General features: G+C 52.8%; 1 protein-coding gene across 3 annotated transcripts; it reads right to left on the bottom strand.

Moving 5' to 3' along the window:
- Positions 1 to 348: 348 nt before the first annotated feature.
- On the bottom strand, positions 349 to 23,739 carry LOC115638325 (basement membrane proteoglycan-like). Of its 3 annotated transcripts, none has more exons than XM_030539922.1 (9): positions 23,685 to 23,739; positions 20,026 to 20,058; positions 18,838 to 19,137; positions 16,706 to 17,035; positions 15,409 to 15,711; positions 9,866 to 10,186; positions 7,837 to 8,157; positions 5,826 to 5,930; positions 349 to 807 (listed from the first exon to the last, which is right to left on the bottom strand). In XM_030539922.1, exons 1-9 carry the CDS (start codon positions 23,704 to 23,706, stop codon positions 710 to 712), a joined length of 1,833 nt encoding a protein of 610 aa, XP_030395782.1. In that variant the 5' UTR covers positions 23,707 to 23,739; the 3' UTR covers positions 349 to 709. The 3 variants fall into 3 exon arrangements, with proteins under 3 accessions (XP_030395782.1, XP_030395781.1, XP_030395783.1); XM_030539921.1 differs by lacking the exon at positions 23,685 to 23,739 and adding an exon at positions 20,180 to 20,397; XM_030539923.1 differs by lacking the exons at positions 7,837 to 8,157; positions 23,685 to 23,739 and adding an exon at positions 20,180 to 20,397.
- Positions 23,740 to 24,075: the final 336 nt, after the last annotated feature.

Raw genomic sequence — 24,075 nt, 5'->3', positions numbered from 1 at the left:
GACCTGAGAACAGTCTTCCAATATGTGAAGGGCAGTTACAAAGAAGACAGGGATCTATTGTTCCCCATTTCCACTGAAGTTAGACAAGCATCTGCAGCAAGAGAGATTGAGGTTAGATATTAGGAAAAAGTTTCTAACTGTAAGGGTAGTTAAGCTCTGTAATCGGCTTCCAAGGGAGGTTGTGGAAGCCCCATCACTGGAGGTTTTGGAGACCAGGTGGGACAAACACCTGTTGGAGATGGTCTACATGGCTCTACCTCAGTGCACAGGGTTGGACTTCATGACTTCTCCAGGTCCCTTCCAGCCTGACATGTCTCATTTTATAGAATTGGGAGAGGGGGAGCAGAAAGCCCATAGGAGGTTAAAGGGGGGTTTAATGCCAACAGGAGACAGGAAATTTACAGAGATTTACATCAGTTTGAATGTTCCTGGTAAAGGGGAGATTTGCTGAGAAGTTAGGAGAGTAGAAACTTCTTCCTTCCTTTCAAACTGTCCCAGTCTCTCTGCAGCAGGCAAAGAGACACCATCACATCTCGTTTTGCCAGGGATGTTTTCGGCTGGAGACCTTGTGTGTGCCCACCGGCGTGAAGGAGACCTTGGGAGGATATGCACAGTGAGTGTGGTAAGCTTCACAGATCTTCATTGGTCCTATGATGTTGCGGGGGACATGGAGGCAAGGAGCTGAGGGGGGTGTAATTTTCCCTGGAGGTTAAAGAGTGTCTGGGTTGATCATTGCCAGAGGCATAGGTGAGTAACTGCTGATGGAACCATCGTTCTGGGCTCTCCTTCTCCACTCCCACTTGGAACCTACCAATGAGAAGAGCAAAATCAGTCACTTCGCTACCATACCTGGGGCATTTCATAGTGTGTTTCTGTTCCACGTTAAGGCTCTGGCTCAGAAGGGGAAAGGGTGGGGTGCACTTAGAAGGGAAACCAACAAGGGATAGCAAAGCAAGGAAGCCAGGAAGGGGCATTGTGGGTAGCTCAATGGGGGCACACTCTCCTGGGAAAGAGTGCTTTCTGCACTGGGGGTGCTGTGCTGCAGGGAGCGGCGGCTCAGTAAGGGCCATTCTTGCAACTTAATCAGCACTGACTGCAGCAGGACACTAGGGGGTGCTGTGATGCAGGGAGCAGTGCAGGGAGGCTCTCCCCTGATAGTCAGTGCTAAGCAGTGCGGCAGTGCGGTGCTAGGGGGCGCTGTGCTGCAGGGAGTCAGGCAGGGCTCACCACACCAGGAGGTGGTCAGTGCTGAGCCCAATGCCCCAAGGTGGCATTGTGCTGCAGGGAGTCAGGCAGGGCTCACCACACCAGGAGGTGGCCAGTGCTGAGCCCAATGCCCCAAGGTGGCATTGTGCTGCAGGGAGCAGGGCCAAGGTGGCATTGTGCTGCAGGGAGTCAGGCAGGGCTCACCACACCAGGAGGTGGTCAGTGCTGAGCCCAGTGCCCCAAGGTGGCATTGTGCTGCAGGGAGCAGGGCAGGGGCTCAGTAGGGGGTGTGTCACAGCAAAGAAACCATAATAAACCTGGTCTACTGCATGGAAGGGGAAACTGAGGCACACTATCTCATGGCATTGCTGGCTAAATGCCAAGTTACCTACACTCTAGAAAACATTAATATCTGCATTGAGTTAACACCAGTTGGAAAAGCAGAAGGGTTATGAATACTGAACAGATACAAAGAGATGCTTTCTAGCATCCCAGAGGAGGCACACTGGCTAACGTCTGAAATGACCAGACTGATCCACAAAGGGTTAAAAGATACACAGAACTTTACAAGCACTCACGGGGGAGGGGGAACATGACAATGCTTAGCAACACTTTGGAGCTGTATGGGCAAAACCTAAGGAGGATCTTGGGCCCACTGCCTCCGCATGAATCAGTGACTAAAACTCCTGCAGTGAAGTAAGGGGGATGGGGTGATGCTCTGTACCTCAAAGTAGCACTGTGGAACCCCCATATTCACCACTCTCATACAATTATGATATGTTTGGTACAAAACGTGCCTTGTGAGGTATCATTTTAAAGTCTTCATCTGCTGAACATTAATATCCTATTGGATTGCGTACACTGTCATTGTATGGGAAGTTATGAAGTATTGCTGTATATGTTAGTGAAATATGTTGTGAGGTTTGGAACACCCACAACCAGCCTTTCAGGTACAACAGTGGGGTAGCCAGGGAGCATTAATGGCTCATCAATACCCATCAAGGAAAGAATCCACTATCCATAGACTGTATACAACGGAGACTGCTTGACCAATTGGGACCACCTGATCCCCACTGCACAGCAAAGATCTTAGCAAGAAAGTATAAAAGAGGGGAAGTGACATCATCACTTGGCCTCACTCCCCCCACAACTCAACACCTGGCAACACGTTTGGAGGACAAAGACTTTGAACTGGGAGAAGGAGGTCCCAGGCTGGAGAAGAGTCCTAGCCTGTGTACTGAGGATCTGTAACCTGCTTGTATCATCTCTCGGGGGAGACACTGCTTGATTCAAATCCTGTTTAGTTTGTAGAACTTAGACTGTGAATTTATTTTTATTTCTTAAGGAACCAACTTTGTTCTCTGCGCTTGCTCTCTATAATCACTTCAAATCTGTCTTTCTGTCGTTAATCCTCTGTTCTACATTTTACCTAAAACAGCGTGTTTTGGTTGAAGTGCTTGGAGAATCTCAGCTCGGGTTACAAAGGCTGGTGCATGTCCACTTCTGTTGACGAAGTGGTGAACTAGGTAATGAGCTTACCCTGGCCAGGCTTCTGACCAGTGAAAGATGGTACAGTTCTGGGGTGCAAGGTTGGGGAGCTGGGGGGAATTGGCTGGAGCCTCCCTTTTGATGTTTCATGAATGCCTGGGAGATCATTCATCTACCTCAGCTGGGCATGTCTCTGCCTGTGGATGGCTGTGTAAGTGTAGCGCCTATCAGAGGTCTGTGGCTTGACAACAGCATCAGAGTGTGAGACAGAGCAACATTCGGTACCTCATGGGAACACCCTGCACCCCCATGTTCATCTTGGTAAAATGATTGTGTGGTATCCAGTGCCAAGTTTCTTATGTTGGGTGTCTTCGGAAGGCTCACGATGAGCGTGGTTGTTATAGTGATGGTCTAGTAATTGTTGTTACAGTAACGTTATAGTAATGTTACAGGTTATAATTTCATGTATATAGTTATGAGGCTGAAAATGTGCCATCATGGCTTAAAGAAAGCCAAGACAAAAGCTCTCTAAGTGCAGGGGGCAGTTCACACCTCATCAGGGCATGTATGGGACAAACCCAGCCTAGCCTCACAGGAACAAAGGATGCTGGCCTAGGCAACAGCAAAAGATCTGTTGGACTCTTGAATGAGTCACCCCCCTTCCTTTGGTCAGTTCAGGACTGCGATGAGATAATGCTCACTTGACTCTGAGCGGGGGGGGGGGGACAAAGCAAAGAGGGAAGAAAGGACATGATAAAAGGGAGAGACATTTGCCAGGCTCTTCCTCTCTCTTCCACCTACATCTACAGACATCACCACTCAGCGACTGAAGTGCTGATCAAAGAGGAGAGCCTGGCTGAAGGGCCACCAGCCAGCCTGTGGTGAGAAGCGCTAAGTTTGTAAGGACACTGAAAGTGTTAAGATCAGTTTAGGATGCATTTTGCTTTTATTTCATTTGACCAAATCTGACTTGTTATGCATTGACTTATAATCACTTAAAATCTACCTTTATGGTTAATAAATCTGTTTGTTTATTCTATCTGAAGCAGTATGTTTGGTTTGAAGCGTGTCAGAGACTCCCCCTGGGATAACAAGCCTGGTACATGTCAATTTCTTTGTTAAATTGACAAACTTATATAAACTTGCAGCGCCCAGCGGGCATAACTGGACATTGCAAGACAGAGGTTCCTAGGGTTGTGTCTGGGACTGGAGATATTGGCTAGTGTCATTTGGTCGCACAATCCAAGAAGCAGCCGACATGCCAGAGGCTGTGTGTGGGGGGACTCACAGCAGAGCAGGGTAAGGCTGGCTCCCAGAGTCCAGGATTGGAGAGACCTAGCAGAGCACTGATCCAGATAACACCAGAGGGGAACATCACGGAGAGATACCCCAGGCTGGTGGGACAGAGGGCTCAGCAGTCGCACAGTCCGGGTTACCCCCAGGGGACCCCATCTCTGGGCTCTCTTCCCTTGCAGTCACTCCCTGTCCTAATGCCCCAGCTACAGAGTGGGAGGGAGGTAGAGGTACCACAGCTGCTGTCTATGGATAAGTCCCATCCCCTCTTAATTATTATTGTTTTAGCACCTAGGAGAAACACCTCATGGTGAAGAACCCCAATGTGCTAGGCACTGCACAAAGACTGAACAAGATGGTTCCCAATAACACTCCCTCCTTCCCCTCGTACCCCACTCTATGTAGTTTGCCCAAGACACGGCCATAAACTCAGGTATATCTCTAGATCTGCAGACCTGATTCTGTTGTCCTAAATTACTCCACCCCAGCTGCTTCCATGAGATCTAGCATCTGCTTTTGCCCTTCCACAAATCTGCACAGCTGATTGCAAGCTGCTGTGTTCCACCCTAGAGATGGCTGCATCTCAGCCTTGAGCGAGCGATTGCCAAGAGACATCTCAGTGCACCTGTTGGCTCAGCTACTCCACCCCAGAGCTGGCTGCATTTCAGCCCCAGCCATGTGATCTCCTGGCAGTATTGCTTGAATGCCCACCATTCCCCCCATCTCTCCCCGCAACTTGGGGGCTGGGAGCTGCAGGGCCCCCTGTGGGTGAGCTGTGTGCACGGTCATCCCAGATGCCTGGGTCCCATCTCCATCCTCGCATCTCATCCCTGAAACCACAGTTCTTTGCATCTTGTAACTACCCAATTACCCATGATCCATTGTAGCAGAGTCTCCCTCCTGTAAACTCCCCAGAGTCCTTTACTCCAAATTACCTACCGTCCTTTGCACTGAAGTCCTGTATTACTAAATCACCCATGATCCTGTTAGGCCTGAATAAAGATATAGCAGACAAAACCAGGTATGCCAACCTGACCAAAGTCAGGCTAGCAGAGGTTTGTGGGTAATTCCTGAGTGGAAAACACTGAGAAGCAGCAGCATGTCTCACAAGCGCTGGGAAAAAGTGAGATAAGCGAGAAGCTGCATTCCTGGCATAGTACCAGATGTGCTGTGTTCGGGCAGCTCCTTCGAAGAACTGATAAGAGCCCTAGTTTCCCAGCCTCCTTGTTTTCACTCCCTGGTTTTGTTTTTTGTTTGTTTTTAACTCCCCTACATTTCTAACTTTAGGCATGCATGTATACTAAAGGTGTCTAGTTTCTAGTTGTTAAAAGAAGGGAGTGGGTTGCTCCAGTGAATAATTTATGACGCGACAGAACTGTCTATATAGGCTTATACTAAGATGTAAAGAGCAGGCTGGTTCTCTCGGGAGACAAGCTGCTCTCTATTGATGCGTGCACTTGTCAATAAAGAGCTTTTGATCGGACCTTGCTGGTGTTGCCTGTCTCTCTCGTGGTCAGACAACGAACTTTGCCGTCTGGGTTAGAGTCCCTGACAATCCTGTGCAAAGCAGTCCTGCTCTAGCCAATTACTCAAAGTTATTTCCAGTTGCGAACCCAAATTAATCTTGGAGGTGGGAGGGGAGGGGAGAGAGTGCTCCAGAATCTCCTAGGATTTGGAGAACTGAATGGTCATCCTGGATGCCTGGGTCTCATTCCCCATCTCAGTCTCTCCCTGACAGGGACTGAGAGCTGTGGGGCCCCATGAGGGTGAGCGCCCTGTTCTGCCATCCTGGATGCCTGAGTCCCAGTCCCCATCCCCCTCTTTCCCTCCCCACACACCTTTCTTCATCCTTCTGCAGAGACAGATGAGAAGCAGCAGCAGAAGCAGACCCACGGCAGCACCAGCGCACCCAGCCACCAGGGGGATGGGCAGAGACTCGATAGCTAAGAGAAGGAGAAAAAGAGGAGCTGTTAATAACCAGGAATTGTAGGGACAAGAGAACAGTCAATAGGGATCTGCTACCTCCACTATACCCCAGCCAGGGCAGGCAACTATGGGTGCCCTACACTTTAAGGGAAGATTTTCTGCCTGCCAGATGCTTTTGGTATTAGCTATGGTGAAAGGCTGCCACCTGTGGGTCAATCGGGATTACTGCAATGAGGGGCATGGGTCTTCCTTTTGTCCCTTTAGGGCTTGCAGCTGAGGTCTCTCCTTGAAAGTAGCAGGGGGCTGCTGGTATGACCTGGAGATGGCTTTATTTTGGGGGGCTTGTAAGGGGCATTTGGGGGCCTCACCCTTCATGGTGATGTTCACAGGCCAGCTCCTGGGAGATGGGATCCACTTCCCAATCACATTCTCCTCGTATCTATACTGCATAATGGACATTAGGGGCAGCAGAAGGGGGGGGGGGGAAAGGGGCGTCTATACTGTATAATGGGCACTAGGGGGCAGCAGAGGGTGGAGCGGGGAGGGGCGGCTGTACTGTATAATGGGCACTAGGGGGCAGCACAGGGTAGGGGTGGGGAAGGGGCGGCTGTACTATACAATGGGCAATAGGGGGCAGCAGAAGGTGGGGGCGGGGATGGGATGGCTGTACTGTATAATGGGCACTAGGGGGCAGCACAGGGTGGGGTGGGGAAGGGGCGGCTGTACTATACAATGGGCAATTGGGGGCAGCAGAAGGTGCGGGCGGGGATGGGACGGCTGTACTATACAATGGGCAACAGGGGGCAGCACAGGGTGGAGGTGGGGAAGGGGCGGCTGTACTGTATAATGGGCACTAGGGGAAGCACAGGGTGGGGGTGGGGAAGTGGCGGCTGTACTGTATAATGGGCACTAGGGGGAGCACAGGGTGGGGGCGGGGAAGGAGCGGCTGTACTGTATAATGGGCACTAGTGGGCAGCAGAGGGTGGGGGCGGGGAAGGGGCGGCTGTACTGTGTAATGGGCACTAGGGGGAGCACAGGGTGGGGGCGGGGAAGGGGCGGCTGTACTATACAATGGGCAATTGGGGGCAGCAGAGGGTGGGGGTGGGGAAGGGGTGGCTGTACTGTATAATGGGCACTAGGGGGCACCAGAGGGTGGGGTGGGGAAGGGCGGCTGTACTGTACAATGGGCACTAGGGGGCAGCACAGGGTGGGGGTGGAGAAGGGGCGGCTGTACTATACAATGGGCAATTGGGGGCAGCAGAAGGTGGGGGCGGGGAAGGAGCGGCTGTACTATACAATGGGCAATTGGGGGCAGCAGAAGGTGGGGGTGGGGAAGGGGCGGCTGTACTGTATAATGGGCACAAGGGGCAGCAGAGGGAGGGAGTCTGAAAGGGGCGGCTGTACTGTATAATGGACACTAGGGGCAGCAGAGGGTGGGGGCGGGGAAGGGGCGGCTGTACTGTATAATGGGCACTAGGGGCCAGCAGAGGGTGGGGTGGGGAAGGGGCGGCTGTACTGTATAATGGGCACTAGGGGGCAGCAGAAGGTGGGGTGGGGAAGGGGCGGCTATACTGCATAATGGGCACTAGGGGGCAGCAGAGGGTGGGGGTGGGGAAGGGGCGGCTATACTGCATAATGGGCACTAGGGGGAGCAGAGGGTGGGGTGGGGAAGGGGTCGCTATACTGTATAATGGGCACTAGGGGGAGCAGAGAGTGGGCTGGGGAAGGGGTCGCTATACTTAGGCACTGGGGCAGCATAAGGAATGGGAGCTGAGTTAGGCAGCCATTCATTATACAGCTGCATCAGGCCCACAACCATTTTCCTTCAGAAGACAGCCAGGTGTGTGAGTTTCCCTGTTCTCCCCACCGCAGGACTACGCAGTATATCTTCGAGGGCATTTGGAGGTTTGGGGGCAGCCTCACCCTTCATGGTGACGTTCACAGCCCGACTCCTGGGGGACGAGATCCACCTCCCGCTCACGTTTTCCTCGTAACTGCAGGTGAATTCCCCGGTGCTCTCAGGACCAGCCCGTGGGAAAGTGAGCATCACAGAGTCAGTGCTGGGCTCCGTGGTGCTGATCTCAGACCCCATGTCCCCAGGGATAAGCTCGGCCCCATCCTTGTAGAAGTGAAACCTCCACTCTCTGGCATCTCCGGGGGTCGTGCAGTTGATGACTAAGGGGACCCCTTTGCTCACCACTCCAGACGGGGGATCCATGCTCAGCACAGGCAAGGGAAGGGGATCTGAAGGGAGGGCAAAGAGGATGGGTCAGCAGAAGATCCAGACTGGGGAAACTGGTAAAAATCTGCAATACTGTATAATGGGCACTAGGGGGCAGCAGAGGATGGGGTGGGGAAGGGGCAGCTGTACTGTATAATGGGCATTAGGGGCAGCAGAGGGTGGGGCGGGGAAGGGGCGGCTGTACTGTATAATGGGCATTAGTGGCAGCAGAGGGTGGGGGGGGGAAGGGGCGGCTGTACTGTATAATGGGCACTAGGGGGAGCAGAGAGTGGGGTGGGGAAGACGTGTCTGTACTGTATAATGGGCACTAGGGGGCAGCAGAGGGTGAGGGTGGGGAAGGGGCGGCTGTACTGTATAATGGGCCCTAGGGGGCAGCAAAGGGTGGGGGTGGGGAAGGGGCGGCTGTACTGTATAATAGGAACTAGGGGGAGCAGAGAGTGGAGTGGGGAAGGGGCGGCTGTACTGTATAATGGGCATTAGGGGGCAGCACAGGTTGGGGGTGGGGAAGGGGTTGCTATACTGTATAATGGGCCCTAGGGGGCAGCAAAGGGTGGGGGCGGGGAAGGGGCGGCTGTACTGTATAATGGGCACTAGGTGGCAGCACAGGTTGGGGGTGGGGAAGGGGCGGCTGTACTGTATAATGGGCACTAGGGGGCAGCACAGGGTGGGGGCGGGGAAGGGGCGGCTGTACTGTGTAATGGGCACTATGGGGCAGCAGAGGTTGGCGTGGGGAAGGGACGGCTGTACTATATAATGGGCACTAGGGGGCAGCAGAGGGTGGGGGTGGGGAAGGGGCGGCTGTACTGTATAATGGGCACTAGGGGGAGCAGAGGGTGGGGGTGGGGAAGGGGCGGCTGTACTGTATAACGGGCACTAGAGGCAGCAGAGTGTGGGATGGGGAAGGGGCGGCTGTACTGTATAATGGGCACTAGGCAGCAGCAGGGCGTTTGGGGTGGGGAAGGGGCGGCTGTACTGTATAATGGGCACTAGGGGGCAGCAGAGGGTGGGGTGGAGAAGGGGCGGCTGTACTGTATAATGGGCACTAGGGGGAGCAGAGTGTGGGGTGGGGAAGGGGCGGCTATACTGTATAATGGGCACTAGGGGGCAGCAGAGAGTGGGGTGGGGAAGGGGTCGCTATACTCTATAATGGGCACTAGGGGGAGCAGAGGGTGGGGTGGGGAAGGGGTCGCTATACTGTATAATGGGCACTAGGGGGAGCAGAGGGTGGGGTGGGGAAGGGGCGGCTATACTGTATAATGGGCACTAGGGGGCAGCAGAGAGTGGGGTGGGGAAGGGGCGGCTGTACTGTATAATGGGCACTAGGGGGAGCAGAGAGTGGGGTGGGGAAGGGGCGGCTATACTGTATAATGGGCACTAGGGGGAGCAGAGAGTGGGGTGGGGAAGGGGTCGCTATACTCTATAATGGGCACTAGGGGGAGCAGAGGGTGGGGTGGGGAAGGGGTCGCTATACTGTATAATGGGCACTAGGGGGAGCAGAGAGTGGGCTGGGGAAGGGGTCGCTATACTTAGGCACTGGGGCAGCATAAGGAATGGGAGCTGAGTTAGGCAGCCATTCATTATACAGCTGCATCAGGCCCACAACCATTTTCCTTCAGAAGACAGCCAGGTGTGTGAGTTTCCCTGTTCTCCCCACCGCAGGACTACGCAGTATATCTTCGAGGGCATTTGGAGGTTTGGGGGCAGCCTCACCCTTCATGGTGACGTTCACAGCCCGACTCCTGGGGGACGAGATCCACCTCCCGTTCACGTTTTCCTCGTAACTGCAGGTGAATTCCCCGGTGCTCTCAGGACCAGCCCGTGGGAAAGTGAGCATCACAGTGTCAGTGCTGGGCTCCGTGGTGCTGATCTCAGACCCCATGTCCCCAGGGATAAGCTCGGCCCCATCCTTGTAGAAGTGAAACCTCCACTCTCTGGCATCTCCGGGGGTCGTGCAGTTGATGACTAAGGGGACCCCTTTGCTCACCACTCCAGACGGGGGATCCATGCTCAGCACAGGCAAGGGAAGGGGATCTGAAGGGAGGGCAAAGAGGATGGGTCAGCAGAAGATCCAGACTGGGGAAACTGGTAAAAATCTGCAATACTGTATAATGGGCACTATAGGGCAGCAGAGGGTGGGGCGGGGAAGGGGCAGAAGTACTGTAAAATGGTCACTAGGGGGCAGCAGAGGGTGGGGGTGGGGAAGTGGCAGCTATACTGTATAAGGGGCACTAGGGGGCAGCAGAGGGTGGGGGTGGGGAAGGAGCGGCTGTACTGTACAATGGGCACTAGGGGGCAGCAGAGGGTGGGGGTGGGGAAGGAGCGGCTGTACTGTATAATGGGCACTAGGGGGCAGGACAGGTGAGGGTGGGGAAGGGGCGGCTGTACCGTATAATGGGCACTACGGGGCAGCAGAAGGTGGGGGCGGGGAGGGGCGGCTGTACTGTATAGTGGGCACTAGGGGGCAGCAGAGGTTGGGGGTGGGGAAGGGGCGGCTAGATTCTATAATGGGCACTAGGGGGCAGCATAGGGTGGGGGCGGGGAAGGGGCGGCTGTACTGTATAATGGGCACTAGGGGGCAGCATAGGGTGGGGGCGGGGAAGGGGCGGCTGTACTGTATAATGGGCACTAGGGGGCAGCAGAGGGTGGGGGCGGGGAAGGGGCGGCTGTACTGTATAATGGGCACTAGGGGGCAGCAGAGGGTGGGGGCGGGAAAGGGGCGGCTGTACTGTGTAATGGGCACTAGGGGCAGCAGAGGTTGGGGGTGGGGAAGGGGCGGCTGTACTGTATAATGGGCACTAGGGGGCAGCACAGGGTGGGGGTGGGGAAGGAGCGGCTATACTGTATAATGGGCACTAGGGGGCAGCACGGGGTGGGGAAGCGACACCTATACTGTGTATTGGGCGCTAGGAGTAACTGAAGCTGTGGGCGGGGAAGTGGCAGCTCTACGGGGCAGTATAAGGAATGGCACTTGAGTTTGAGGGGGGGCATTTATTACAACTCTCCATCACGTCAACAATCTGTGATACAGAATGGCCAGAGAGCAGCAGCAGAGGGTTAGAAGGGAGCCTTATTCCCTGTAAGGGGAAGAAAGTTTGCTCTAGATTAACTAGAGCACCTGATGCCAATTAGAGCATCTGCAGTCAGTCACATGATAAAACCCCCTGCTTCAATCAGACAGGGTGGGAGCTGGAGCAGAGAGGATTGGTGTCGGAGCAGAGAACAGTTTGGAGGAGTTGGAGCAGAGAGGATTGGTGTTGGAGCAGAGAACAGTTTGGAGGAGTTGGAGCAGAGTGGATTGGTGTCGGAGCAGAGAACAGTTTGGAGGAGTTGGAGCAGAGTGGATTGGTGCTGGAGCAGAGAACAGTTTGGAGGAGTTGGAGCAGAGAGGATTGGTGTCGGAGCAGAGAACAGTTTGGAGGAGTTGGAGCAGAGAGGATTGGTGCTGGAGCAGAGAACAGTTTGGAGGAGTTGGAGCAGAGAGGATTGGTGCTGGAGCAGAGAACAGTTTGGAGGAGTTGGAGCAGAGAGGATTGGTGTCGGAGCAGAGAACAGTTTGGAGGAGTTGGAGCGGAGAGGATTGGTGTCGGAGCAGAGAACAGTTTGGAGGAGTTGGAGCAGAGTGGATTGGTGCTGGAGCAGAGAACAGTTTGGAGGAGTTGGAGCAGAGAGGATTGGTGTCGGAGCAGAGAACAGTTTGGAGGAGTTGGAGCAGAGAGGATTGGTGTCAGAGCAGAGAACAGTTTGGAGGAGTTGGAGCAGAGAGGATTGGTGTCGGAGCAGAGAACAGTTCGAAGGAGTTGGAGCAGAGTGGATTGGTGTTGGAGCGGAGAACAGTTCGAAGGAGTTGGAGCAGGGAGGATTGGTGTTGGAGCAGAGAACAGTTTGGAGGAGTTGGAGCAGAGTGGATTGGTGTTGGAGTGGAGAACAGTTTGAAGGAGTTGGAGCAGAGAGGATTGGTGCTGGAGCGGAGAACAGTTTGGAGGAGTTGGAGCAGAGAGGATTGGTGTCGGAGCAGAGAACAGTTTGGAGGAGTTGGAGCGGAGAGGATTGGTGTCGAAGCAGAGACAGTTTGGAGGAGTCGGAGCGGAGAGGATTGGTGTCGGAGCAGAGAACAGTTTGGAGGAGTCGGAGCAGAGAGGATTGGTGTCGGAGCAGAGAACAGTTCGGAGGAGTTGGAGCAGAGAGGATTGGTGTCGGAGCAGAGAACAGTTTGGAGGAGTTGGAGCAGAGTGGATTGGTGTTGGAGCAGAGAACAGTTCGAAGGAGTTGGAGCAGAGAGGATTGGTGTCAGAGCAGAGAACAGTTTGGAGGAGTCGGAGCAGAGAGGATTGGTGTCGGAGCAGAGAACAGTTCGGAGGAGTTGGAGCGGAGAGGATTGGTGCCGGAGCAGAGAACAGTTTGGAGGAGTCGGAGCAGAGAGGATTGGTGTCGGAGCAGAGAACAGTTCGGAGGAGTTGGAGCGGAGAGGATTGGTGCCGGAGCAGAGAACAGTTCGGAGGAGTTGGAGCAGAGAGGATTGGTGTCGGAGCAGAGAACAGTTTGGAGGAGTTGGAGCGGAGAGGATTGGTGCTGGAGCAGAGAACAGTTCGGAGGAGTTGGAGCGGAGAGGATTGGTGCTGGAGCAGGGAACAGTTCGGAGGAGTTGGAGCAGAGAGGATTGGTGCTGGAGCAGAGAACAGTTTGGAGGAGTTGGAGCAGAGAGGATTGGTGCTGGAGCAGAGAACAGTTTGGAGGAGTTGGAGCAGAGAGGATTGGTGTTGGAGCGGAGAACAGTTCGAAGGAGTTGGAGCAGAGAGGATTGGTGTTGGAGCGGAGAACAGTTTGAAGGAGTTGGAGCAGAGAGGATTGGTGTTGGAGCAGAGAACAGTTTGAAGGAGTTGGAGCGGAGAGGATTGGTGTCGGAGCAGAGAACAGTTTGAAGGAGTTGGAGCGGAGAGGATTGGTGTCGGAGCAGAGAACAGTTTGGTGGAGTCGGAGCAGAGAGGATTGGTGTTGGAGCGGAGAACAGTTCGAAGGAGTTGGAGCAGAGAGGATTGGTGCTGGAGCAGAGAACAGTTTGGAGGAGTTGGAGCGGAGAGGATTGGTGCTGGAGCAGAGAACAGTTTGGAGGAGTTGGAGCAGAGAGGATTGGTGTTGGAGCAGAGAACAGTTTGGAGGAGTTGGAGCAGAGTGGATTGGTGTCGGAGCAGAGAACAGTTTGGAGGAGTCGGAGCGGAGAGGATTTGTGTCGGAGCAGAGAACCGTTTGGAGGAGTTGGAGCAGAGAGGATTGGTGTCAGAGCAGAGAACAGTTTGGAGGAGTTGGAGCAGAGAGGATTGGTGTCAGAGCAGAGAACAGTTTGGAGGAGTTGGAGCAGAGAGGATTGGTGTTGGAGCGGAGAACAGTTCGAAGGAGTTGGAGCAGAGAGGATTGGTGCTGGAGCAGAGAACAGTTTGGAGGAGTTGGAGCGGAGAGGATTGGTGCTGGAGCAGAGAACAGTTTGGAGGAGTTGGAGCAGAGAGGATTGGTGTTGGAGCAGAGAACAGTTTGGAGGAGTTGGAGCAGAGTGGATTGGTGTCGGAGCAGAGAACAGTTTGGAGGAGTCGGAGCGGAGAGGATTTGTGTCGGAGCAGAGAACAGTTTGGAGGAGTTGGAGCAGAGAGGATTGGTGTCAGAGCAGAGAACAGTTTGGAGGAGTTGGAGCAGAGAGGATTGGTGTCAGAGCAGAGAACAGTTTGGAGGAGTTGGAGCAGAGAGGATTGGTGTTGGAGCAGAGAACAGTTTGAAGGGAAGCAGAGGACAGTTTGGAGAAGTGCTGTAGTGGGCTAAGAAGTCCAGGACCCTAGGTAAAGTGGCACCTGGCCTGTTCAGAGGGAGGGCAGGAAGCCCCCACAAGCTGAAGGGCAGGAGAGGGAAGTAGCCCAGAGGAAGGAACCGCCAGTTCAAGTGGTTTACTGCTATCCTCAGGGAACCCTGGGCTGGGACCTGGAGTAGAGGGTGGGCCCAGGTCCCTCCCTCTCCACTCCCCTCCTCCAGGACACTAGTGGGGCAGTTAATATTCCAATTCAGGTGCATGAAATGGTGCCCTGAGCCCCCCCACACAAAGAAGAGAAAATGCAAAACCCATCATAATAATGCTGGCAATTTGCCACAAATCATTCTCCTTCAAAAGACAGCTGAGTGTGTGCACAGGTGCCCATGTGTGTCCACTGTCCCCTATTTCAGGAAGCACTGAATCTATCTTGCACTGAATTTGAGACTTTAGGGCATCCTCACTGTCATAAACATAGAGATAAGCGTAGCATAAAATCCTTTCTGGGCAGCTGTACTGAATCACTTTACCTGTAACAGGTTAAGAAGCTCAAATAACCTAGATGGCACCTGTCCAGAAGGACCAATGAGGAAAGAAGATACTTTTAAATCTGGGGGAAGAGGAGTTGTTTGTGGCTCTCTTTGGTTGTTCCCTCACTGGATGGAGAGAGAGACCAGGCAGGTACAAAATCTCCTGAAAACAGACCTGAAATGGTCCATCTAAAATTACAAAAATTGTAAGTAAGGCAAGAACATGTATTATGTTATCTTTTGTTTGGATTCTGAAATTTCCCTATGCTAAAGAGGTAGTTTCATTCATGTTTTTGTAACTGTGAAGCTGAGTCCAGAAGGGAGTCCTATTTGTCTTAAATCCTTTTATTACCCTGTAAAGTTACCTTCCATCCTGATTTTGCAGCTGTGATTCTTTTACTTTTTTCTTTATAATACATTTCTTCTTTTAAGAATCTTGTTGATTTTACAGAGAGAACAGGAGTACTTGTGGCACCTTAGAGACTAACACATTTATTTGAGCACAAGCTTTCGTGGGCTACGGCCCACCTCACTGGACCACAAGGACTCCTGTTCTTTTTGTGGATACAGACTTACACAGCTGCTACTCTGAAATCTGTCATTATTGATTTTAGTGTCCTGAAAATAAGGGACGGATCTGTATTCACATTGCTAAAGCAATTAGCTGGTATCTTATTCTCAAGCCTCCCCAGGAAAAGGGGTGAAGGGGTGTGGGGGATATTTTGGGGGGATAGTGACTCAAAGTGACCCTTCCCTGAGTTTTTGTACAAATCACTTGGTGGTACCAGCAATACCGTTCAAGGACAAGGAAAGGAATTCATGCCTCGGGGAAATTTTTAATCTAAGATGGTAGAATATAAACTTAGGGGGTCTTTCATGTGGGTCCCCACTTCTGTACCCCAGGGTTCAGAGGGGGGGACCCTGATACTCACCTTTCACGGTGATGTTCACAGGCAAGCTCCTGGGGGATGGGACCCACCTCCCATTCACGTTCTCCTCGTACCCGCAGGTGAATTCCCCGGCACTGCCGGGACCAGCCTGTGGGATGCTGAACACAGAGACATTCCTAGAGCTGATGTTGGACTCCTTGGGGATAATCTTTGCTCCATCTTTGTAGAAGTGAAACCTCCATTTGCCGGCATCCCCAGGGGCTGTGCAGGTGATGAGCAGGGGGAACCCTTCGTTCACCCCTCCTGAAGGGGGATCCACAGTCAGCGCTGGTCGAGGAGGAGGATCTGAGGGAGCAGCAACAGGGAGAGATTAGCAGGGAAACCACAGTGCTGAGTGTGAAAAGCAGAGGCTATGCTATATAATGGGCACTAGGGGGCAGCAGAGGGTGGGGGCGGGGAAGGGGCGGCTATGCTGTATAATGGGCACTAGGGGGCAGCAGAGGGTGGGGGTGGGAAGGGGCGGCTGTACTGTATAATGGGCACTAGGGGGCAGTAGAGGGCGGGGGCGGGGAAGGGGCGGCTGTACTGTATAATGGGCACTAGGGGCAGCAGAGGGCGGGGGTGGGCAAGGGGCAACTATTCTGCATAATGACCACTAGGAGGAGCAGAGGGTGGGGGTGGGAAGAGGCGGCTGTATTGTATAATGGGCACTAGGGGGCAGCAGAGGGTGGGGGCGGGGAAGGGGCGGCTGTACTGTATAATGGGCACTAGGGGGCAGCAGAGGGTGAGATGGGGAAGGGGAAGCTGTACTGTATAATGGGCACTAGGGGGCAGCAGAGGGTGGGGTGGGGAAGGGGCGGCTGTACTGTATAATGGGCACTAGGGGCAGCAGAGGGTGGGGGCGGGGAAGGGGCGGCTGTACTGTATAATGGGCACTAGGGGGCAGCAGAGGGTGGGGTGGGGAAGGGGCAGCTGTACTGTATAATGGGCACTAGGGGGCAGCAGAGGGTGGGGGTGGGGAAGGGGCGGCTGTACTGTATAATGGGCACTAGGGGGCAGCAGAGGGTGGGAGCGGGGAAGGGGCGGCTGTACTGTATAATGGGCACTAGGGGGCAGTAGAGGGCGGGGGTGGGGAAGGGGTGGCCATGCTGAGTGGCAGTGTTTGAGAGCCGAATGCTTTGTTGAATTACTGAATTGTTGGTTGGTCGTGTGTGTGTGTGTGTGTGTGTGTGTGTGTGTGTGTGTGTGTGTGTGTGTGTGTGTGTGTGTGTGTGCCCCCATGATGTAGGAAGTGGTGATTGTATGTAGGGGTGGATTTTATTCTGCAGGGCAGCCTCACCTTTCAAGGTAACAGTCAAAGCCTGGCTCCTGGTGGACAGGATCCATCTCCCGCTCTCTTTCTCCTCATACCGGCAGGTGTATTCCCCAGTGTTGTTGGTGTCAACCTGCGGGATGCTGAGCACAGAGACTGTCACAGAGCTGGTCCTTGGCTCCGCGGTGCGGATCTCAGACCCAACGTCCCCAGGGACGATCTCGGCTCCATCCTGGTAGAAGTGAAACCTCAGCTGTCTGGCGTTCCCAGGGGCTGTGCAGGTGATGAGTAGGGGGTGCCCTTCGCTCACCACGCCAGATGGGGGATCCACACTCAGCGTTGGCTCTGGAGGGGGGTCTGAAGGGGGCAGGAAAAGGTGGTCAGCCAGGGCAGGAGATGGAGGAAAGAGGAAATGTGGTTCGAAGAATGGAACGGTTGCATATTCCCTTCCCCCAGGACTTTGGACAAGTTGTTGGAGCTGGAATTGGGAATTCCTTCCCAAAAAACTACCTTGGGGTGTTGCTAACCACTAGGTTACCGTGTTGGACAGCTATACTCCTAGAACCATGTGGGTCTTGGTTTTCTTTGGGCAACCAGACTGGTGGCCATGTTGGCAGCTACCTTAGAGCAATCAGGATCTTTTCACTTGGGTAGGAATGTTGGATTGCCATGTTATTGGCAGTTAGGCGGCCATGTTTATTTTGTTAAATGTGAGCAGCCATTTTGGATTGGCATGTTAGTATTTGGGGTGCCATGTTGGGCAGAAAAGTTGTTGCCAGTTGACTGGCCATGTTGACTGGCCATTTTGCTGAATTTGAGCGCCATCTTGGATGGGCATGTTTGCCTGCTATTGGGCAGCCATACAGTTACCAGTCGGACAGCCATGTTGGGTGGCCATGATTTGGGAATGAATGGCTGGGAAATAACCATGGCAGATAAACCATGGCATAGATTACCTGCTCCTGACAGTCAGACCCTCCTCCATAACAGCATCACTTTGACAGTCATTGTCTTTCAAATTGTGTGTGTGTGTGTGTGTGTGTGTGTGTGTGTGTGTGTGTGTGTGTGTGTGTGTGTGTGTGTGTAAAAGCTTTCACAACAACTGGAATGATGAGAGTCCCTAATGGAGAAGGGGGGGGGTCACTTGATATTTAAATAGCTACATTGTGGTGTACAGAGATAGATAGAGGGGGTGTATGGAGAGAAGTAGGGAGAGGGAGAGTATGGGGATGGATGGATAGATAGATAAACATTGTAATTATGTTCCTGAAAAATGCTACTTTAAGTGAAATGATGTTTAGCAAATCCAATTTCCCCATAAGAATTAATGTAAATGGGTGGGGGGGAGGTTAGGTTCCAAGGAATTTTCTTTCACCAGACAAAAGACATTATATACATGCGCACACAGAGTAACAAACAATTGAATACTGTACACAGCAATGCTGATTGTGAAGCTTGGTTGAGGTGGTGGAGTCAGAGGGTGGGATATTTCCCAGGGAATGCCTTGCTGCTAAATGATGAACTAGCACTTGGCTGAGCTCTCAAGGGCTAACACATTGTTGTTAATGTAGCCTCACCCTCTACAAGGCAGCAGGGATGGAGGGAGGAGACACAATAGACACATGGCAGTGGCTGCAAACATTCCCGGTGGAAACTGAACATGATGATGAGCCCGGGCTATCCCACTGGAGCGCACCAGTCCCTCCACTTTCCAAAGTGCCAGGTAGTGGGTGTGTTTGGGGGGGGGAGGGACACTGAAACAGGACACCCTGACATCAGCACCCCTCTCACCCCACCCCACCCCCAGCAAGCAAGAGGCTCCCCGGAGCAGCTCCAAGGCAGAGGGGCAGGAGCAGCATAGAGGAGTGGGGGAAGGGACACCTGAACTGCTGGCAATTGATAGCCTATTAGGGGGCTGCTGCACAGGGAACTTAGGGGGGCTGCCGACCCACCCTGGTTCCAAGCCCAGATCAGCTCCAACGGCTGCTGTTCCTGCAAGCAGTGGACAAAACAGGCGGCTGCCAAACAGGGTTATAAGGGAGCAGTGTGCAACTTTAAATTCTCTAATAGATCAGCGACATAACAATGAAACAACGTTAAGAGGAGTTACTGTAGATAGATGGGGGGTGGTTGGGGATGGATGGATAGACCTATCTCACCTTTGACTCTGATGTTGATACGGTTGCTCTCATAGGACGGGACGAAACGACCAGGCTGGCCTGTGTAATAGTTACAGCTGTACAAACCCGCACTCCGTGGCTCCGTGATGTTGAGATTGTAGGTGTGTTCCCGCCCGGAGGACACCCTGGCTGAAACAGCCCATCCCATGCTGCTGTAGTATTGGAATATCGACACCTGATCCCTCGCAGGGGGAGCAGAGCATGTGAGGCCCACGGTGTCTCCGAGCAGGTATTCAGCCTTCTGGGGATGCACGGAGAAGGCTGGAGCTGGGTGTTTAGCTGCGGAACCAAGGTTGCATTAGCACCAACTCAAAACCAACACAGACCCGGCCGCAAATAGAAACCCTCACATTTGCCCTGCATCCACCCCTCCAACATGGGAAGGATCAGCTGGAGGCTGTGGTGTCACAGCCCTTCCCTTAGGGCTTTGGCTTTTGAAGTCATGGGATTCAAGCAGAATCTTGGCGTTGGTTTAAAAGACTCGGCTCCCAGCACTCATGGTGAAGGAGGAAATCTCAAGATGGTGACTTGACTGTGACCTTCCTGAGTCTGCCCAGAGCCTGGGCCCCTCACTGTGAGAAGGAGCAGCTGCCCTGCGTGTGACAGGGGTGGGGTGAACACTGCACAGTCTTTCCCCCTTGGGAAGGTGGAGGGGGGCCATTCCCCCATTGGCTTCCTTCAAGGTTACCCCATGATGTGAAGGCGGTACAAGAGAAAGAGCAGTTGGGAACTGCAGACAGATGTGGGTCAGGCCATTTCCTCTCTAAGCGGGAGCATTAGCAATGTGCTGTTTCATCCACCAGGGAAAGGTGCTGGCTCAGCTGTTCTCACAACTGAGCTTATCATCATTAGCCCTGAGTTCCTTTTCACCCATGTACACAACTCCCCTCCCCTGCAGAGGGGCAGTCATCTTTTGTAGCCTGGCCGGGTCCTCTCTGCTGGGACCTGAGACCCACCCAACTCATCTCACCTGCTTTGGGATGGGCACAGTGTTAGGTCGGAATGAACTGGGGCTGGCTGGGCATAAGGAGCAAAGAGGGAGTCGGAGACCTCCAGACTCAGATACCCCCTACCTGCACTTCTACTCCCTACAGCTTCAATGCAGGGAAATACCCCACCCCAACTCAGAAGACATTCCCACCCCCAGCAGTGGCATCTCAGCATTACCTGCAGGGAACACCAGCCGGGGAAGGAGAGAGGCTGAAAGAGAGACAGAAGAGTTGATGAGACCTCCAAGTACACAAGAGATGGGATGCTGGGGAGAATGGGGGAGGTGGGTAACAGGAGAAGACAGACAGAGACAGAAAGGGACATCACTCACCCAGCACAGGCAGAAGGAGAGTTAGCACCATGCTGAACTGGTCCCTGTGGGGCTGGGAGCTGGGTTCTGAGCTCAGGCACCAGCCGGGTCTCCCTCCAGAAGGGTAACTGACCCTTCTGCTTTGTCCGTCCCATGAGATGGACAATCTCATGACATGATGCGTTGCTCATCCTTGGCCAACCCTCCCTCCCTCCATCCCATGATTTCTGAGAAGTCACGGGCTGCCACTCACCACAGGAAATCTGACGTGACCACAGTCTCAGGCTCTTCCCCTCCACAGCCCAACTATTCGCCTCCATGGCCACAGATGCCACTGGCCCTTGTTCTGTGGACCATCCACACACCTTTTCCTGCTGCCCCCTCTCAGTTCGGAGCTCCTGCGCTTCTATTTCCCGCTCTGTGATCCAGCAAGGGTCCCTGCTCTAGGCTCCCAGCTCCTCAGCTGTCACCTCTCTTGGGTAGAGATGCACATCTCTCACCCTCCTGTGTGGGGATTTTCCTGGCTGCAGTCTCCTGCCTTCACTGGGACTTCTCCAGCGAGTCCCTCTGTCTATACCGGTTTGCTTTGCCTTCCCCTCAGAGTCTATAAACAACACAATTGCTTGCGGTTTCCAGTGACCACACAGCACTTTCTAACCAAGCCCACTGAGTCCTGAGGGGGAAGCACTACTGGGGAAACATATCAAAGCAACAAAAGAACCTCCAGACATGCTAATAGGCTCACTGGAGACCAACCCACCCATCCCCACCCTGACTCTGGCTGGCATCGGTCTTTCCAGCCCTCAGATCCTTGGCTTGGCCTCTCTGCTGGGATCTGGATTGGGGCCCTCCACGGGCCGGAGCTCCTCTCCGTTAGCTGGAGCAGAACCAACTACACCCTGAGCCTGTTGAAAACCAGGCTATTTACCCACTGTCCTTTCTTCGTAGGCTTATCTTGGGAGAATCCAGTTTGAACCAATATTTGGGAGCATCTCCTGGGCAGGGGAGGGGCAGGGGGTATGTCTCTGGAGTTGTTACAACCTGTTCCTAGTTCCTGGGTGAGCTGTGATTACTCCTCCCACCATGGGACTACACACAATAATATCTCCCAGAGATAGAGCAGAAAAATGTGCCATTTCCATCTCTGCAGCGCCTGGGCCCCTTACCAGTAATGATCCGATTCAGATCAGAAGACATCAGAAGATGGAGAATTGACCTCTTTCCTTGGGAGTGTGTTCTAATGGCTGATCTCCCTAAGCAGTGCCTTATTTCCAATTTGTATTTATCTGGTTCCAGCTATTTAGAAAAGCTTAACGAGCACAAGTCCATGGGGCTGGATGCACTGCATCCGAGGGTGCTAAAGGAGTTGGCTGATGGGATTTCAGAGCCATTGGCCATTATCTCTGAAAACTCATGGCAATTGGTCGAGGTCCCGGATGACTGGAAAAAGGCTAATGTTGTGCCCATCTTTAAAAAAGGGAAGATGGAGGATCTGGGGAACTACAGGCCAGTCAGCCTCACCTCAGTCCCTGGAAAAATCATGGAGCAGGTCCTCAAGGAATCAATTCTGAAGCACTTAGAGGAGAGGAAAGTGATCAGGAACAGTCAGCGTGGATTCACCAAGGGCAAGTCATGCCTGACTAACCTAATTGCCTTCTATGAGGAGATAACTGGCTCTGTGGATGAAGGGAAAGCAGTGGATGTGTTATTCCTTGACTTTAGCAAAGCTTTTGATACGGTCTCCCACAGTATTCTTTCCAGCAAGTTAAAGAAGTATGGGCTGGATGAATGGACTACAAGATGGATAGAAAGCTGGCCAAATCATAGGGCTCAACTGGTAGTGATCAATGGCTCCATGTCTAGTTGGCAGCTGGTATCAAGTGGAGTGCCCCAAGGGTCGGTTTTGTTCAATGTCTTCATTAATGATCTGGAGAATGGCGTGGGCTGGCACCCTCAGCAAGTTCACAGATGACACTAAACTGGGAGGAGTGGTAGATACGCTGGAGGGTAGGGATAGGATACAGAGGGACGTAGACAAATTAGAGGATTGGGCCAAAAGAAACCTGATGAGGTTCAACAAAGACAAGTGCAGAGTCCTGCACTTAGGACAGAAGAATCCCATGCACTGCTACAAACTAGGGACCGAACGGCTAGGCAGCCGTTCTGCAGAAAAGGACATAGGGTTACAGTGGATGAGAAGCTGGATATGAGTCAGCAGTGTGCCCTTGTTTCCAAGAAGGCTAACAGCATTTTGAACTGTATAACTAGGGGCATTGCCGGCAGATTGAGGGACATGATCATTCCCCTCTATTCGGCATTGGTGAGGCCTCATCTGGAGCACTGTGTCCAGTTTTGGGCCCCACACTACAAGAAAGATGTGGAAAAATTGGAAAGAGTCCAGTGGAGGGCGACAAGAATGATTAGGGGGCTGGAGCACATGACTTATGAGGAGAGGCTGAAGGAACTGGGATTGTTTAGTCTGTGGAAGAGAAGAATGGGGGGGGGGGATTTGATAGCTGCTTTCAACTACCTGAAAGGGGGTTCCAAAGAGGATGGATCTAGACTGTTCTCAGTGGTAGCAGGTGACAGAACAAGGAGTAATGGTCTCAAGTTGCGGTGCGGGAGGCTTAAGTTGGATATTAGGAAAAACTTTTTCCCTAGGAGGGTGGTGAAGCACTGGAATGGGTTCCTAGGGAGGTGGTGGAATCTCCTTCCTTAGAGGTTTTTAAGGTGAGGCTTGACAAAGCCCTGGCTGGGATGATTTCATTGGGGTTGGTCCTGCTTTGAGCAGGGGGTGGGACTAGATACCTCTTGGGATCCCTTCCAACCCTGTTATTCTATGATTCCAGCTGTTGTTTCTTTCCCCTGTAGATTAAAGAGCCCTTTAGTAACAAGTATTTTCTCACAGTGAATGACCTCATTCGCACCATCCATCACCTTTCTCTCTCATTGATAAGATAAAGAGATTGAATCCCTTGTTGTAGCCACCAGACCTCACTCCCTTCCCAGAGTTGTCTATAGAAGCTAGGAGTCCTCACACACAGCCCCTCTGCTCTAATCCACTCCCCACCCACAGCCAGGATTAGAACCCAGAAGTCCTGGCACCCAGAAGTCCCACTTTAACTAACTAGACCCCACTGTTACATCCAGACCACTGGAGGGTTGAGTCTCCCCTGCCTTGCAACCTTGGGTGCCGTACAATGCCTTGCTGAAATACTCCCACCAGGCTCACTCACAAACCGCCTTCCAGCATGCAAGCCACACTCTGTCTCATCAGCCTGGATTATACCGGCAGGGTGACCCCAGCACATCCCCAGTCCCAAATCTTCCCTCAGAAATGTATGTCTTGTCCTGCCCAGGATTAGATAAAACAGTAAAACAAGATTATTAACTACAAAGAGACAAATTTCAAGAGACTAAGAGTGATGAAGCATCAAAGTCAGAAATTGTTCCAAGAAAATGAAGATAAAATCCTTCCTAGTATCTGCTTAAGAAACTATCGAAGTTGCAAAACAAACTTTCTCACCCTGTGCTCTAGTAGATGACATCAGGACCCCACCCCCAGGGTCCAACAGCTGTTCCCTCTGTCTTCTCGGGTCCAGGCAATGAGGTGGACGGGGGGGGGGTGTTTGTCCTTCCATTGGATAGTTTCACTCCCTCTCTTGAACAATGTTTCCAGCTGAGACCCAGGAGCCAAAGAGTCTCTGTGAAAGGATGTTCTCTGCTGTTTTTTTCACTGGTTTGAACTTCCTTTGTTTTCCCTCCTATTGGGGTTCCTTCCCCACTCTAAACACTAAAATCTAAACACTTCTGTAAAATCAGGATGGAAGATAACTTTACAGTGTAACAAAAGGATTCAAAACACAGAGGATTTCCCTTTTAGGCAAAACTTTAAAGTTACAAACCTCCCTCTTAAT

This window comes from Gopherus evgoodei, chromosome 21 (assembly GCF_007399415.2).
Source record: "Gopherus evgoodei ecotype Sinaloan lineage chromosome 21, rGopEvg1_v1.p, whole genome shotgun sequence".
In the NCBI taxonomy this organism is placed as follows: domain Eukaryota; kingdom Metazoa; phylum Chordata; order Testudines; family Testudinidae; genus Gopherus; species Gopherus evgoodei.
Note: the sequence above shows the minus strand (reverse complement) of the source record. Positions and strands in the feature narration are given on the sequence as shown.